This window comes from Artibeus jamaicensis, unplaced genomic scaffold (genome assembly GCF_021234435.1).
Source record: "Artibeus jamaicensis isolate MK-2021 breed Jamaican fruit bat unplaced genomic scaffold, CSHL_Jam_final contig_685, whole genome shotgun sequence".
NCBI classification, from domain to species: domain Eukaryota; kingdom Metazoa; phylum Chordata; class Mammalia; order Chiroptera; family Phyllostomidae; genus Artibeus; species Artibeus jamaicensis.
Window position 1 is genome coordinate 35,391,296 of NW_026521924.1, and position 17,129 is coordinate 35,408,424.

Here is a 17,129-nt window from a genome sequence, read left to right on the forward strand (position 1 = left end):
TGCTGTCCAAAGGGCACCACCTGGCGGGCAGCGAGAGGCGGGTGCGGGGCCGGAGCCACGTCCCGGGACACCAACTGTGAGTGAGACGGCCGGGCAGGAGGCGGAGGCTGGGACCCAGCACGTCACCTCCAACAGGAGGAGGCAGGAGTGGCTCTGCCGACGTGAGAAAAGCCAAGTTCACGGGTCTCTAGGGCCCAGACCATGGCCTGAAGCCCAGTTTGACGTGTGGGAGATTCAGGGCAGAGCCAGGGAGAGCCGAGCCGCAGGGCAGGGAGGGAGGAGGTCAGACAGGGAAGCCCAGAGCCAAGACGCTGTGTGCGCAGGTAAGTGTGAGTGTGCGTGTTCACGTGTGTGCGTGTGGCCTGTGTACAGCAGTGTGCGTGCTCACAAGTGAGCGCATGCGTGCTCATGAGGAGGCTGTGGCCGGCTTGCACTGACCCCGGGGAGACGAGTAGTCCACCCGACCTTGCTGAGCTGGTCTCGGTCCCGTGAAGGGGTCCGTTCGGTCAACCGCTGTCTGCTCTCTGGAGGTCGGTGGGCTCCGCGGGGTCCCCAATCGGGTGTGAGTAAGAGTGTGTCCAGGGAGCAGAAGGAAAGCGGAGCTTAGAGACTGGGGCGGATCGTAAAACCGCCAGAGCGACTGGAGAGCAGCCAGTCCCGGCGACTTCTGGTGTCGTGCCGGCTCCCAGGGTCTTACAGTCCACACACCCGAGTGGCCCGCGCCGCAGGCAGGAGGCCTCCACACCTGACCTGAGCAGGTGTCCCTGGCGTGAATACCCAGCCATCCAGCCTCAGTCTGCAGGGCTTCGGGGAAAGGGAGCCGAGGGGTCCCAAGTCGGAGAGCGGGAGAAATTGGGGGCATTAGTCTGGGGGTGGCAGCTGGGACCGAGCCCAGGCTGCAGGCCGATGACAGAACTGCGAGGACCGCCAGCGGGGCCGGGCTCTGACCCACCGGCCGTGGCAGCAACCCACCGGTCCTCCCTACAGTCCATCTCCCTTCTGCCCGAGGTAACCCCGGTGCGGCCAATTCATCTGCCAAAAACGAGGTCGGTCTTGTTCAAGTCCAAGTCAGGCTGTTATCGGCCCAAGTGTGGCAAGAACAACGATGCCACACAGGCCCCCCTGCAGCTGCTTTGCTGGCCCCTCCTCCCGGGACCCCACCCCCACGGCCCTGCTCAATGAGGGTCTCCCGCTAGACAATCGAGTCCCACCCACTTCTGGTCGGCTTGCGTCTGACTTGGGTTCTCAGCGTCTGGGCGACACGGGAGACCGGGAGGGTGGTGTCCACTCCAGCGCTCTGCTCCTGAAAACTTCCCGGAGTCCCGGGTTCGCTCTCAGGAGCTGCAGCGCCTCCCGGAGGAACTTCCCGGAGTAACAGTGGTCCCCACAGGTGCACTATTTTTTCCAAGTTCGAAATTTTGTATTTTCTCAGAAAAAGTCGGTTTTTTTCCCAAGACTTCTAACTGAGTTAGCAATGGATATAAAGAGTAAAACGTGAACAAACCCCCCCTGGCCGGGCAGTTCAGTGGGTAGGCTGTGGGTTTACTTCCCGGCCGGGCTCCCGGGAGGCGGCCAATCCATGTCTCGCTCATCAATAAACGAATCCTTGGGTGAGGAATTTTTTAAAAAGAAGAAGAAAAGGAAATTCTCCTTTTATTTTGCTCTTAAACTTGCCCAAGGCGCCTCTCTTTTCTCAAGGACTCCTTCCCTTCACGCAGCTCTTGAATCTGCCCGTCCCTTTCTCTGCGCCTGTCTGTGTGGCCGCCCAGCGTCCCCCGCGCCCTGCGGTGGGACACCTGCCCTTCGGGGGCACAGTGCTCCGGGCACGCGCTCTAATGCCATTTGAAGGACCCGCCATCCGGAGTGGCGGCTTCGCGGGGACTCAGCCTCCAGCCAAAGGCCGCGGGCCTGTTTGTCGTCACCGTTTTCAACAGCAGAGAAACGCCATTCTGGTTCCCACTCCGCCCCAGGGTCGTCTCGGAGTGTCTGTGAGACTCCTAAACGCCTGTGAGTGGTGTCAGGAAGTTTTAACTGCGTTATTCCAATGAGGCCCTGCTCAATTTCGCTCCGTGGAGTTTCTCTGAGGTGTCCGGGGTGGTCCGTTTACTGTAACATGTGAGCACAGTCCCTAGTCTTTGACTCCAAGTTGCTTTCTTTCTAGTCTTCACCCGAGGATCTACCTACCAATTTGGGCCTGGGGGAGGGGAAGAGAGAGAGAGAGAAAGATGGAGAGAGAGAACGTCAGTGAGTTCCCTCCTGTATGTGCCCTGACCGGGGACCGAACCCACAACCGCGTGGTGTTCAGCTGCTCCAACCGACCAAACCCACACCCGAGCACCCGGCCAGGGCTGACGTTGCGTTTTCCAAAGGCCTGTCCCCAGCAAATGCCAGTCTGTGACGTGGACCCTCACAGGGATGCCTCCCAAATCTCTGCAGCTTCCTCGCAAGTCCCCTCGCTCAGGGGGGCCCTTGACCCTCCCCAGCGTCCGAGACATGGCCCCGTCCTGCCCCCACCCCCACGGGTCCTTCCCCTTCCTCCCTCGGGGCCCGCGTGGTCCCCAAAGACCTGTGCTCACCTGGTCGGCAGTGACGTGCCAGGCGGGCTTCCCCCCGCACCCCCGCACCACACGGACATGTGTGTGGCCCCCGACCCGCCGTCTCCTCCGCGGGTCTCCATCTGCCCGCTCTCCCGATGCTCGGGACCCAGGGCGCCGGCATTCCTCGGCTTCTTCACCGAGACGCTGTTGCTGTAAAAACGCTGCTGCCGTTTGTGTTTGGCGCTGTGGCCATTTTCAGTGTCAGACGCCTGTGTCCACGTGCTGGCCCCGCGTCACTTCTGTCACCACTCGTTCCTGAGGTCGCCAGGGCAGGCGGCCTCTCCGGGGATGACCCGCACCTCCCAGGGCCTCGGCCCAGGAGCAAAACCATGGGCTGTGTTCTCCGTCTGCACGTCCAAGTGCGTCCACGCCTTTCCGCGTGAATGAGAACTTGGGGCGTCTATAAATGCGTTGGGTCCCCACCTTTCCCCCCTCAAAACCATGTAGAGGGTGCTGTCCTCACCCATGTATGTTCTCGGGTTTGATGGGCATGGGGGACATCGAGTCAGGGCCTGGACCGTCCTGTGTCCCCACCATGTGTCCCTCACCCCCCGCAGAGTCTTTCACGTGCAATGGGGTGTCCTGGGGGGAACTCAGTAAGCCCCCTGGTGATGGGCAGTGCGGTGAAGCGCCAGCGGAGGCCCCGGGTGTACGGGAAAGAAAGGCGGGTGCGTGGGCCGGATGGGCAGCCCAGCTCCCCCACTGGCTGACTTCCTCTCCCCTCGCCCTCCCCCAGATCCGGTCGGACAAAGACAACGACATCCCCATCCGCTACAGCGTCACGGGCGTGGGCGCCGACCAGCCGCCCATGGAGGTCTTCAGCATCGACTCCATGTCCGGCCGGATGTACGTCACCCGGCCCATGGACCGCGAGGAGCGGGCCTCCTACCACGTGAGTGCCTCCGCCCGGGCCTCGCCGTGCAGGGGCTCACGGCTGAGCCGGCGCCGGGCTGTGGGGAGGGAGGCCGCTTAGCATCCACGGTGCTGGTCGGGGTGCAGCCGAGAACTCAGACTTGTAGTATCTCCTTCCTGGGGTGAGAGTAAAGGTGGGGGGCTTCCCTAAAGGGCCACCCCTCCTCCCTCAGGGGTCCGGCTGATGTGGCCGTGGCAGCTAAGGGTGGGGGGGACATGGGGCACCGTGAAAGCCGAGGCCTCTCCCCTCACACTGCAGTGACACCCACCCTGCGGGCCACGCTCCCCGTGTCCAGGACGAGGGTGGGCTCGGGCTGCCGCCCGAGGTAGGACCCGGAGAGGCCTGGGCTCCCAGCTCTCTGGCCTCGTTCTCCCCCCGCCCCCGCCAGCCCAGGCCCTTCTAGATCCCTGGGTTCCAGGTGTCAGGGACAGGGACACTCAGCCCGTGGTGGGGGACCGAGAACACCCATTGAATGAGTGAGGAGAAAGGAAGGGGGAGGGGAGAAAGGACCTGCTCCCTCCCTGAGCAACAGGGACTGCAGGTCTCTGCACAGCGCTCCCGCCCACAGCACCCCCTCGAATCATCCTGTGCTGGGCAGCTGCCGCCAGGCCGTCTCAGTCCCTGAGGGGCTGAGAGGCACCCCCGCCCAGCCCATCCCCTGGGGGTCCTGAGCTGTTATGTCCCGCCCTCCCCTCGAGGCGGCGGCCAGGAGCTTCCGCGGAAGGGGTGGTGCCGGCCCTGACTGGCCCTGTGGCTTGCAGCTCCGGGCCCACGCAGTGGACATGAACGGCAACAAGGTGGAGAACCCCATCGACCTGTACATCTACGTCATCGACATGAACGACAACCGGCCGGAGTTCCTCAACCAGGTCTACAACGGCTCCGTGGATGAGGGCTCCAAGCCAGGTGAGCCCCGCCCGGGCCCCACCCAGTGATGCGTCCACTCGTGGGGGTCCACTGGGTGCCCCCCGAGTGCAGGCACTACCCTGGGGAGCGGGGCCTTTGTGGCCGCGGCAGGGACACAGATGGAAGTGGACCATGTCGGTGATGCTGCAGCTCAGACGGGAGCCCTGTAGGCCGGGGACCCTGGTACCCCGACACAGGGGTGAGCGGAAGTGTCAGGGGATCGGGGCGCAGAGAAGGGCTGGGGCCGGAGTGTGTGCTGGAAGGGAAGCCCTTCCCTCTCCCCTTTGGCAGAGATGGGACTCCAGGCCCAAGGGGGCAAGTGAGGGGCTGGGGCCCCACAGTGGGGGTGGGGGTCGGCATCCCCCGCGGATGCCGGAACCTCGGCCCCCGGACCCGCTGACGCAGACTCTGTGCAGGTGGGGCGCCTGCCCGGCCGGGCAAGCTGCCCAGGTGATCTCCATGGGTACTGAAGTTTGAGAAGCCCAGCCCCGTGCTGCTGTCTCCTGAGGGGGAGGGGTGGGCTGTCCTTGGGACAAAGGCCCGGGGGAGCCGGGCCACGTGCCAGAAGCGGCTCGTGGGCACACACAGGCGGCCCACCACACCTGGGGCGTGATCGCAGTAAAAACACGCTCCCTGCCGGCAGGTCTTTGCTGTCCGGGGAGTGCTGGTCCCAGGAGGCCTCCGGCCCCAACCTGCAGGAACAGGCACACCAAGGTGGGACCCAGCTGAGCCAGGGGCTCAGGCCACATCCCCAACCGCCCGCGCTCCTGCAGGCCCCGAGGGAGGTCCGCGGTGTCCCCGTCTGGGGCAGCAAGGACAAACATTTATCATCACCCCAACGCCGGCAGTGGTTGTCATGGCTCTGTCTCCGGGGCTGTTACTTCAACAGGGCGAACTGTGTTTTCGATTGATTGTCTCGCCGAGGGCCGGCCCAGTGCCGGCGAAGGGAGAGGGAGGTGACATCATTTCTGCCAGCGCCTTGGATGGCCGGTCCCCACAGCCCCTCAAGGGGCAAGGACAGGTGGCGGGCGGGCAGAGTAGCTACAGGGCGTCAAAGAAAACAAATGAGGCCTGCTGGCAGCCACCCCCTGGGCTTGGGGCGGGGGGTCCTTGTTCACAGGGGCGGCGGGGCCTCTCTCCTCGAGACCCCGGACGCTCCATAAAGGCACCCGGATTTCCCACCTCGAATCAGAACTCCATGCCGTTATTTTAAAACAAATTGGCAGAGAGTGTCTCCGGCTTCACGTACCAGGGGGCAGAAACAGTGAACTGCCGTGTCCGCTCCTGGAAACGGGGGCCTGGAGAGGGCTGGGTCCCCATCGGCCTGCCCCCCGGCACCCTTCGCAGGGTGGCCGTGGTCTCGCCGGGCCGGGGGCCTGAGTCCCTCCTCTCCCACACACTCCTGCGCCCTTCCAGAACCGTGCGGGGACTAAATGGGACTGACATTCAGAGCCCATGGGGGGCCCCAGAGCCTGTCTTGGGGCCCAGAACCACCCTCGGAGGGGAGCGAGGCGCCCCCCCTGTAGGACACTGCCTCGGACCCAGTTCGAGGGCCTTGCCCACGCTGGTCCGGGGGTGGGCGGACATCCGGGCAGAGCATGCATGACCTTGTGGAGGCAGGAGACTCCAGGGGTTGGAAACAGTGTCCCCGTCCCTTCCTTCTCGACGGAAATGACAGTGGCAGGTTGGCCCAAACCTCTCTGGGAAGGAATTACAGAAACGGCAAAGGGACCCTGCTCTGCGGGGTGGGCGGCAGGTCAGGCCGGCTTCTCCCCCTCGGGCCCACGGCGCCCACTGGCCCCGAGCTGGTCCCACACTGGCGTGTTGCCAGGGCAGACCCCGAGCCCCTGGGGGACCAGCGCAGAGGCACGGAGCCACCTCGCACAGGGCCCGGTGCCCCTGCCAGAAGCAGCCGCCCTCCGGGTGCCACCCGGCTGCAAAGGGCCCCCTGCTGCTCCTTCGAATGCACGTCCCTGGAGAAGATCGGAGGCAGGCTGAAAAGAGCCGCCTCAGCCCCTGACCTGGAACTCGGGGGCACCAGGGCCCGTCTGCCAGCCACCTGGGCGCCATTAGGCAAGAAGAGGGCGGAGAGAGGGTGCCGCCGTGTGGCCCGCGGGCCCCCCCCAGGAGAAGCAGGGACTGTGAGAGGGCACCTTTCCCCAGGAAGACAGGCCCTGAGCCTCACCCTCGAGAAGCCCATCACCCTCCTAAGGAACCCAGAGATCTGTGCCGATGTAATGTCCGCATAGAGACACGGCCTCTTTATTTTTTTTAAAGAGATTTTATTTATTTATTTTCAGAGAGAGGGGGAGGGAGGCAGAAAGAGAGGGAGAGAAACATCAATGTGTAGTTGCTTCTCACACCCCCTCCTAGGGACCTGGCCTGCAACCCAGGCATGTGCCCTGACTGGGTATTGAACCAGCGACCTTTCACTTCGCAGACTGGCACTCAGTCCACTGAGCCACACCAGCCAGGGTGAAGCACAGCCCCTTTAAAATGGAACCGGAGCTGCCATCCCAGGTGAACCACTTTGCACATCTCAGACCTCAAACCTTGGATGCATGTGTGTGTGTATATATATACATACACACACATACACATACACCCTGGCTGGTGTGGCTCAGTGGACTGAGCGCAGGCCTGTGAACCGAAAGGTCACCAGTTCAATTCCTGGTCAGGGTACATGCCTGGGTTGTGGGGCTGGGTCCCCAGTAGGGGGCGTGCAAGAGGCAACCGATCTGTGTTTCTCTCCCACATCAGCGTTTCTCTCCGTCTTTCTCCCTCCCTTTCCCTCTCTTCCAAAAAAAAAAAGGCAAAGTGACCTTTGGACTGGGTCAAGGGCAGCACTGCACCCCAGACAACTGTTTGCAAAGACGGCAAGACACACACACACTGTAACTAAAATTAAAGGCGTTGTTTAGGATCAGCGTCACTGTTGCCTCTTCTGGCCCCTCGGGGGCGCCTTCCCGTCAGGGACAGAGTCGTCCCCTCCCCTTCCTCATAAACACCCCCGTCTTCCTCCGTCTCCTTGGAACTCTTCCGGCCTCGGTGACCGTCTGGCTCCCAAACAGCCGTTCTTCTGCTCTCGAGGCTCGCGGTGAAAGGCCGCCCGGTCTCCGGGAGAACGCGGACTGCGCGCTAATGACCGGCCGGGCGCGCACCTGGGCAGAGGCAGCCAGGCCAAGGTCCCCGGATGGGCTGCCCCTAGGGCCTCGGGGCCTTCGCAGCGCCCGGCCCCGCGGGGGCCCTGGAGCGTCAGGGACCCCTGGGAACACCAAGTGCGCGCTCCTGAGTGGTGCCCGGTGCCGCTCAGCACACCTGGCACTGCTCAGCACACCTGGCGCTGCTCAGCACACCTGGCGCTGCTCAGCGTGCAGCCCGGCGGGGCCTCCCGGAGGGTCAGACCCTGCGCGGAGGGAGACAGGCTGCAGCGTCCGACAGCCGGGTGGGCGTCTCCCGGAGTCACACCCCTCCTGCCACACTGGCCAGCAGCCCGCTGTCCCAGGGCTCAGGGCCCCGCCTCCCAACGGACCAGCCCTGCGTCCTGTGTCCTGCACCAGCCGGGAATCGGACCGCTGCCTCCCGGCCCCCACCCCGCCCAGCGCAGCGCCCGAGAACAGACGCCTCCGTATTTTTTTCAGAAGGCTACGAGGAATTCCTGCCTCCCTCCTCCCCGGGTGACGGTGTGAGGGCCGGTGTGATACATTTTGAAATTAACTTCACTGCGAAACGCTAAATCGCAGAGAAACCTGGGAGCGGGGCACGAAGTCACAGAAACCGTCGCCTGCAGAACACGGGCCCACGTTTGAACAGACCGTTCCATCTGTGGACCCGTCTCGCTGCTTTATTTCCGAGCAGGCAGAGGACCCCCGAGATGAGCCCCGGCTGACGCACAGATGGCGCAGATACTTGGAAGTCATCTGAATATTAAGAATTTAAATCTTTAGCCTCAGTGGTTTGAGCAGAAAGCCAATTATGGGGCTGAATTAGTTTTCAAATTAAACTGCGATTTAAGGTTGGTGAAATTAATCCTTTAAGGAGCCTGGCGGTGTGCGCACCTGACCTCCCCGTCCTGTCAGCTCTATTAATAACGCAATGCCCAGCAGCGGTGTCCCTCTGCAGGTGAGGGGACAGTCCCGACATCGTCTCATTTGCTAAGAAAAATTCAAGCCTGTCTCCTGCGCAGAGAGGCCTCGGAGGGCGGCTGCCTCCTGCTTCTGCAGCCCAGGTGATGGGGCAGCTCTCGCCCACGAGAGCACGCTTGCTACAGTGCAGCTGCAGTGGATTATCGAGAGCATGTCATTTGGTTTTAAAAGTCAAATTTCTGCCCTGGCTGGTATGGATGGAGCCCCAGCCTGCAAACCTAAGGGTCGCCAGTTTGATTCCCAATCAGGGCACGTGCCTGGACTGCAGACCAGGTTCCCAGTAGGGGGCACTCGAGGGGCGACCACATATTGATGTTTCCCTTTCTTCCTCCCTCCCCCTCTGTCTAAAAATACCTAAATAAAATCTTTTTTTAAATAGTAAAAATAAAAATAAAATTTCTGAGCTTAGCCAAGAAGGTGGATGCCCAGATCTAACAGGATTCTGTGATGAGCCGGAAACCGACCGGCAGGTCTGTGGCCAGCCAGTCGGTCTGCGCCCTCTGCCCCAAGCAGGGGCCACAGGAGGTGGGGTGCAGACCCCCGGCAGGGCAAAGAGCAGGAGCCGCACACCGTCCGTCCTGGGCGAGGAGCCAGCAGGAGAGGTGGGCAGGGACCACACCGCGGGCACCCGCACGTGCTCCACCTGCAGAACGTCCTCTCAGGAGCCAGGAACTTGACCTGAGCCCAGGAATTGGAAGCACTGGGAGCGCTGCCCCGAAACTCTGATTTCCTGGTCAGGGGGCCGTGTTGGAAACAGGGGTTTCTTGTTAAACAGCTCGTGACCCAGTTGAGGCCCAGCTGAACTGAGGTTCCCAGGTACTTAGAACCCCTCCCCCACACCCCTCGCACCTCCCCACACTCCCCCCACCGCCGGCAGAGGCAGAGAGCAAGCTGGAGCAGCTCCACGTGGCCTTAATTCAGTCATTACCATCTGGGCTCAATGAGGAACGACTGTGAATGGACTCTCCTGTGGGGGGGGGGGGGGGCGACAAAGTGAGGAAGGTGTCTTTGCTCACCTCCAATCTGACAGATTCTGTTCTTTTTAACCAAAAAGCCAGCACACACTGCAGACCCTGACCCGTGTTTGATTAGTGCTCCTTTAATAAGCCAGGACCCCAGAGTGGAATGTCCCCCCCACATTGAGCATGGGGACTTTCCAGCTGAGGAGTAACTGCTCAGAAGATCGGGGTCCCGTGCGCCGGGGCGACCCTCCCAGTGCCACCTGGGCCTCCCAAGGTGGGGAGAGCGGGCCCCGAAGGACCTGCCAGAGCTGCTCTCAGACAGGCGGGGTCCCCTGCAGACCCGGGCCCCAGTGTGTGGATGGGGAAATGGAGGCACGGACTAAGGGAGGGCGTGGGCTGCTCACCCTGCCCCTGCCCTGACGTGCAGATGCTCACTCGCCCCCGTGCACCCCGAGTTCACGTCCCCCGTGTCCAGCGTCCCCGCTGAGGGCTCTTCTGGGTCCGTTCCCCATGTGTGTCCCCCAAGGTCAGTGCACGCCGTCTGCGCAGCCGGCCTGGGCCTACTTTCCACTGCGTGCCCTTGAGTTGCCGCCACACTCCACTCCGAGTGGGACCGGCTGAGCCTCAGCAAGTGCCGGGCCAGGGCAGAGAGCGCGGCTCCAGCCTGGTCCTGCCACGGGGCATTTCGTGTGCTTCTCCTGGGAGCCTGGCCCTGCCCAGCTGGGAAGGGAGGATGTGAGGGCAGCTGGCCTCCAAGGAGCCCTCAGCTCTGGAAGAACCAACCCTCCGGGGTTCCCTTGGCGGGGAGGGCAGGAGAGGGGGCGGGTGTTGCACGGTGCTCTCCGGGGCGCCCTCTGGTGGTTGGCAGCACCAGCACAGGGCGTGGGGAAGCGTGTGCCTGGCTCTGGGCCCCACAGGAGTCTGCAATCGCCGTGGCTGTACACGTGACCCCACGAGAGCCGCTCTCTCGTCTCAGGCACCTATGTGATGACGGTCACGGCAAACGATGCTGACGACAGCTCCACGGCCAACGGGATGGTGCGGTACCGCATCCTGACGCAGAGCCCGCAGAGCCCCTCCCAGAACATGTTCACCATCAACAGTGAGACTGGGGACATCGTGACGGTGGCGGCCGGCCTGGACCGGGAGGTGAGGCGGGCCCCCGGTCCCTGAGGAACATCTGCAGGGTGGCGGGTCACAGGGGCACCGGGAGGCCGGCCTGGCCCGTTGCATCCTGTCGTGCCCAGGGGAATGTCTCAGCAAAGCAGGCGCCAAGTTCACCCCCGGCCACAACCCTGAGTGGGTCCCATGTGAGGTGACCTGCTGGCATGTGTGGCTGGGGTGGCTGTGGGGACCCCAAAACCTGGGTCCTGGGACTCAGACTCAGCTACCTGCCAGGCTGTGGGCAGCACTGCCCGCCCCGTTCTGGGAAGCACCCGGTGCTGCACCTGGGTGATGGGGTCAGGTGGGCACCGGGAAGGTAGTTCGTGCAGCCTTGTGGCTCAGCAGGAGGCAGGCGGCCCAGGGTCAGCAGAGGCTCGGGACTCAGCAGCCAAGCAGGGTCCTCACGGGCTGACGGCGAAGGCGTGTCAGGACATCTCAGTGCTCCGGGCGCCTCGGCAGGGGTAGGGTGGCCGGCCTAGGTTGGCAAAGACGGTGGGCAGGGTGGGACGCGCTGTGGGGAGAGCTGGGCTGGGCGGGGGCCTCGGGCAGTCCCAGCCCCTTCTTCTCATGCACTGGAGGCCCGGCCAGGCCCCCGCCCTCCCAGTGACCACGGGCAGTGCCGCTCAGCCGGACAAGGAGCTGCTCCAGCCGGCTTCTAGAACCCACCACTGCCGTGGGCCGGGGAAGTGCCCGCAGCCACACCGCCAGGGGAGGCCCTGTGAGGCCCTCGCAAACATTAGCAAGCCCATCCCAGTCCCCCCACCTGCGGCCCCTCAGAGGGAGAGCACCCCTTCAACAGGCACGTGTACGGGCCGTCACCTCACCTGCGTGCCCCCCCTTTGCAGGCAGCGGCATGGCCCAGTGGGGTCTGTGTGTCCCCCTCAGCAGGAGTTGCTGGGGAGCCCTGCTGGCTTGCGGCTCACAGGCACCGCACCTAAGGTGGCAGGCAGGGCGAGGGAGCCCAGGGGCGCAAGGCAAGGTGGAGGGGCTATGCCGCCTCAGCTGGTAACCCCCTGCCTGTCTCGGACCCTCGGAGCCTCTTCTGCCCCTGGTCTCCTCACTGCCCCCCACCCCCACACCGCAGACCTCAGCGCCCACCCAGCAGGGCCCGTGGATCTGCACACACAGGGAGACTCCTGCCCGGGCGGCAGAGCCGGTCCCTCGGGGGCTGCGCCTGGTGCGAGCTGACGGTGCACTCGGTGCACCCGAGGTGCAGGAAGCAGGGCAGCGGTGGGAGGGCCTGCCAGTCCCGGTGTCCCCCCCACCCGCTCAGCTCTCACCTGTCGCACGGAGAGAGCACTCAGCCCAGTGCTGGCCCCGCGGGGCCTCAGCAGGCAGCGGAGACCTTGGACACTGAATGGCAGTTCCAGAGCCTCTGTCCAGAGCGGGAAGGGGACTGCAGACGGGGCAAGGGGTGGGGTGCTGAGGGGCGCAGACTGTCCCCCAAACCCTGGAACCTCGGAGGGGCTGCTGGCTCACCAGCCTTGGCCTGCTCTGGACACTGTGCCTCAGTTTCCCCACGCTAGCTTTGCTGTGTTGGGGGCACAGAGGGGGGCATCCCTGATTTTCATTTGAGAACAAATGGGCAGCCGTTGCGGGCATTGGGGAGACCCGTGGGCGGCTCGGCGGTGGGGGAGGTGTCCCTGGCCACGCGAGGGCGCTTCCAGCCTGCCGTGTCCAGTCCTGCTGCAAACGCCCGGCAGCACCGGTGTGGGCAGGGCACCCCCGACCCCAGTCTGCCCCCCAGGGAAGCCCCACCCGGGCCGGGCACTGCAGACAGCCCTGGGGGAGGATTCCAGCCACGGGTGTCTCTCCAGCTGGAGGAAGCTCCCACTGAGAACCCGTCGGTCCCCCCTACACCAGCCCACCCAGCTGCCTCCCAGCCCCCCTGCAGGGCCCCCCCAGGGAGTAGCTGAGCCAGGGGCCACACGGGGAGCCCGGCTGGGTCTGAGTGTCAGGCAGACAGCGAGTCACCTGCAGTGTAAGTGTGTCCCGGGGGCACTCGGCCGGCCGCTGCTTCCCCGGCTCCGTCTGGCAGCCCTGCCCTGAAGCGGCCGGCTGCCCTCCCAGAGCCCCCGTCTGGACCTGGGACGGGGACCGAGCAGGCGCACCCGGCCACTGCAAGGCCCCTGAGGAACCCGCCTGCTCCGTGCCCCCCTCCCCCACGCACCTCGGTGACACCTGGCAGAGAGGGAACCGGACTGGAGCTGACGGGCAACAAGCTCCCCGGGCGCCAGGCGCTGCTGATCAGGGAGACAGGACAGCAGGGGACATGACAGGGGGGCCCCGCCCCACCCGGAGAGCCATCAGGCCCGATCAGCGTGACTGGCACCGAGCCGGCTGGCTGTCACCTGCGACATGACAGGGCCCAGAGTGGGGTTGTTCGCCTGCGGCCATCAAAGGCGCTTCCCCGAAATGAACCTGAGCTCCAGCCCCGCGGCCCAGACACCTGCCTCCGCAGCCTCGGCCGGTGCCTGGCTCTGCAGCCGCCCGGGGGACGTGGGTGTCCCTCACCCGATGGCCGCCAGGGCGCCCTCACCTCAGGGAGCACAGGGAACGTCAGTCCCGCCGAAACTGCCCCCCCCATCCTCGGCTGCCGGGCCAGTGTGTGTCCCACGCGCCCCCGTCCTTCATCCCCGGGTCCCTCCTGGGAGCCCCCCACCCTCTCTGCACAGGCGAGTGCTGTTCCCGTCTCGGCAGGGAGTCACCTTCCCCCGAAAGTGCGGTGGGAGGACTGGGGCTCGGAGCCCCGCAGGAAAGCACCGGGGCAGGAGGCAGCGGCAGACCCTGTGCCTGGACCCCGGGCTGGCGGGGCCGTGGTGGGGGGGCTCCCTCCAGCACTCACAGGCGAGGGGCGCAGGTGGGGTGCAGGCGCGGGGTGGGGGAGGACCCCTTGACCTCAGTGACCCCCCCCGACTGACCCGGGCCTCTCCCCAAGTCTCTGCCTCCTGCCCTGCAGGGCGTCCACCCCTGTCCCCAGCAGGACCCCAGGGAACCCAGGGAAGGTGCACGTGGGGGCGTCTCCCAGGACCCGGCCTGTCTGGCTTTGGCTGGACATGTACACGAGCGAATTCAGGAGGGCACGTGGGCGGCGCCGCCGTTCTCCTCAGTCAGAGCACGGAGCCCCCGCCGGCGGGCCGCGGCACCTTTGGGGGGAGACCCCGCAGGCACTTCCCCGCAGAGCCCGCGTCCCGCTCCACAGAGAAAGCGGTCTCTAGGACGGCAAAACCAACACACCTAATTGCCGCCGCGTCTAATCAGGCAGAGCTATGTAAATGGAGCTTCTACTTGATTAAAATGTCAGGAGACACTTGGAGGAGCCTCGCGGTTCAAGTGTCTCTCGGGCTGGGGTGGAGCTGCCTCCCCGGGGCGGGGGCTGGGGGGGGTCCCTCCCCGCCTGGCATCCCAGTGAGGATCCCAACAGCGGGAGGAGATGGCAGCGGACGCGGCGCCCCTTCCGGGCGCACGAGGGCGGCGCTCGGTGCCATTGCCCAGCAGCACCACGGCGTCCGTGCTCCTCGGTGGAGCCCTTCGGCTCCGAGGAGGACCTCGTTCGGGCCTGCCATCGCCGTCCTGGACTGGAAATGTCCTCCCGAACAAGGAGGGGCCCCGTGAGTCCCTCTCGGCCCCCTGGACTTTCAGGGAAGCAAAACCAACACCGTCGGGAGGTTCCTGGAGCCTGTCATCAGAGGAAGGCGTCTCGGGGGAGCAGGAACACACCGTGTCCAGGCCCGGCCGACGCCGGCCCACTCGGTCACCGCACTCAGACCCAGGAGGCGTTATCTGGTGACGAGACCACAGGCCCCTTGGGGGCAGCGTCGGGATGGCCACGTGGGACACTCTGAACAGCGTTCCCCACCAGAGTCCGGGGAGGGGACAGCCAGGCGCTGGGTGCAGGCAGGTCCCGCGTCCCCGGCCACCACGGGGCGCGGTGCCACACCGTGCCAGGCAGCTCAAGTCCCAGCTCAGCCTTCCTCCACGGCCACGCCCGCGGCGGTGAAGTCACACGTCTGTGGAGAACACACGGAGAAGTAAATGAGAGGCCTCCCTCCGAGCACCGCGGGACGTGGGGTCCGGCCTGTGTCCCACGCAGGAGGGCTTCCTGCCAGCCGCCCCGTGGCATTCAGCGTGGGTCACACTCACGGCAGCCCTTTTGTGGCTGCCGGCCTGGGACTGCGGGACCCACACAAACCCCCCCGCCCTGGACACACAGGACACTGGTCCCCGAGTTCCAGGGCTTCCTTCCAGCGCTGCCTCCCCGCCAGCCACCTCTCCTCACGCCCCAGGGAGGCTGGAGAAACCGCACCGTCCCGCTGATGGAAGGAAAAACGCACAGGCCCGTCTGTACTCCTGGGCTCCGGTCTGACTGCACCCAGGGATGGAGCCGCCCAAGTGACCCCAGAGCCCAGGGTGGGCCGTGCGTCCCGATCACGGCGTCCGGGCCCCTCTGGGCTGCAGGTGACGTCTTCCCAGCCAGAGCTGCTCAGGGACCCGTGCCTACCGGTGGGCAGGGGACAGGGTGGGGTGCACTGGCACTGCCCCTGGGGTTTGACTCCTCCATGGGGCTGAGTGGCCCTGCTGTGGGGATGCACCTCACCCACACTGCCCACCTCTCCATCAGAGACGTCAGGGTCACTTCCACCAGCGGCTGCTCTGGGGACCACTGCGTTTCAATGCCCCAAGTGAACAAGGACGAGTCCCGAGACTCCAGGCAGATGCAGGCGGGGCTGTTCCCCAGGGGCTGTCCCCCAGCACCTGAGGACCAAGGCCCCAGCAGGGTCAGCAGCAAAGGGTGCAGCACCAGCCCGGTGGGGGGGGGGGGGGGGGGCGGGAAGCACAGCCCTTTGGAGGGGGCTGCAGGGAGGGGCTGCAGGTTGGAGAGCCAACAGCTCCCAGCCTCCTCACACCCACCCTCGGCCGGGGGTGGGCTGCAGCCCCACGTGGAGGGTGGGAGGCTCAGCGCTTTTCTAGGGCAGCCGAGGCTGCATTATTGACGAGCGTTCTGCAAAATTTAAATGCTGAGCTGGGGGAGGCAGCACAGCCCCAGGGAAAGGCCTCTTCCGGTTTCTTCCCTCCTCTCGCACTTGAAAGTGGCCAAGTCCTGTTTTAATGAATTCACTGCGGCCCCACTGGGCGGCCAGCGGGCATCGGGCAGTGGAGGACTGGGCTGCAAACTCAGACCCTGCTGCCCGCTCTGCAGGCTGGTGCCCCCCCCCCCAACCTGCTGCTGAGCCGAGGGGGGGTGGCCAGGAAGCAAGTCCCTGAGCCAGGCTTTTCCGTACAGACCATGCCGGGCCCACCCCCTGCGTGACGGTGGGACGCGTATGGACAGGGCGTCCGTGTCCAGAGGAGCCAGGGGACACCCGCCCTCTGGGGGTGCTCACAGGTGCTGCTGCCCACCCACCCGCAGCCCCGACCACCATTCCTGCAGGGGGTTTGGGGGAGGAAAATGGGGACCGCAACCGAGTCTGAAAAGTACACTTTCTGAACCAAACGCCACGCGGAGGCACCTGAGCCATGCCCAGCGCTCTGGCTCGGGGCTGAGACGCTGAGGCCTGCTGGGGCCCCGCCGGCACTGCCTCCCACTTCTGCCTGTGCCTCCCGCGCCCACCCAGGCCTGCAAGGCCCCACCTGGCTCCCAACAGCAAGGCCAGCGCGCCCTCTAGTGACTGCAGCTGGCTGCGCACACAGGCATACCCCACTGCATACAATGGATGCACAGGGATCCAGACATGGATGCAGCTGCACACATGTGTGCGTGCCTGTGTACACATGTGCACAGGCTACACAGGCACACACACCAGCAGGTCCCGTGTGGAGGTGGTGAGGCGCTGATGTGCGGGGACGACGGCCTTCAGCAGCCACAGAATGAGCCTCCAGGGCAAACGCCCCTTCCTCTCTCCTCTGGGCTGGACACCACCCTCACTGTCAGCCTCTGTCCTCCATTCCCGCCCGCTGGCCCCTTGTAGTGGAAGCTGGTCCTGGGGGCAGGTCAGGGCGTGAGGTTTGAGGGCTTCAGCCAGCCAGCCCTGGGCTCCTCCTCTCCCAGCAGGTGGTCAGATGGGCAGAGCCCCAGCAGCAGGGCCCACGGGGTCACAGGCAAGGCCTCACAAAGCAGGACTGAGCGGTCTTGCAGACGGGTGACAGGCAGCCCTCCAGAGATGAGCGCTGGGTGCAGAAAAGGCCTGAAACGCCCCTGCCCCGTCCTGGAGGGACACCGCTGAGGTCTCCTGCAGCTTAGTGTCCAGGCCGGGCCTGGGAGGGAGGAGAACTCCAATTTGTGAAGGACGAGAGGAACTTCGGTGAGACATGAAGTTCCCAGGGCGAGGCTGCTCATGGCTTTGAGGGAAAACCAACTTCATTCTGCACCTGCTCCCCGGGGTGGGGCCCGGAGTGGCCCGAGGCCCCATCTCAGGTGGGCGAGACACGGACGAGAGGCAGC

General features: G+C 64.9%; 1 protein-coding gene across 3 annotated transcripts in view; it reads left to right on the top strand.

Moving 5' to 3' along the window:
• Nucleotides 1–17,129, top strand: part of CDH4 (cadherin 4) — a 186,012-nt gene that overhangs the window by 156,061 nt on the left and 12,822 nt on the right. For all 3 annotated transcript variants that reach the window (XM_053671152.1, XM_037153583.2, XM_053671153.1), the window contains exons 5-7: nucleotides 3,334–3,489; nucleotides 4,272–4,416; nucleotides 10,500–10,672. In XM_053671152.1, coding sequence (XP_053527127.1) covers nucleotides 3,334–3,489; nucleotides 4,272–4,416; nucleotides 10,500–10,672 — 474 coding nt within the window. The remainder of the gene's footprint in view (nucleotides 1–3,333; nucleotides 3,490–4,271; nucleotides 4,417–10,499; nucleotides 10,673–17,129) is intronic.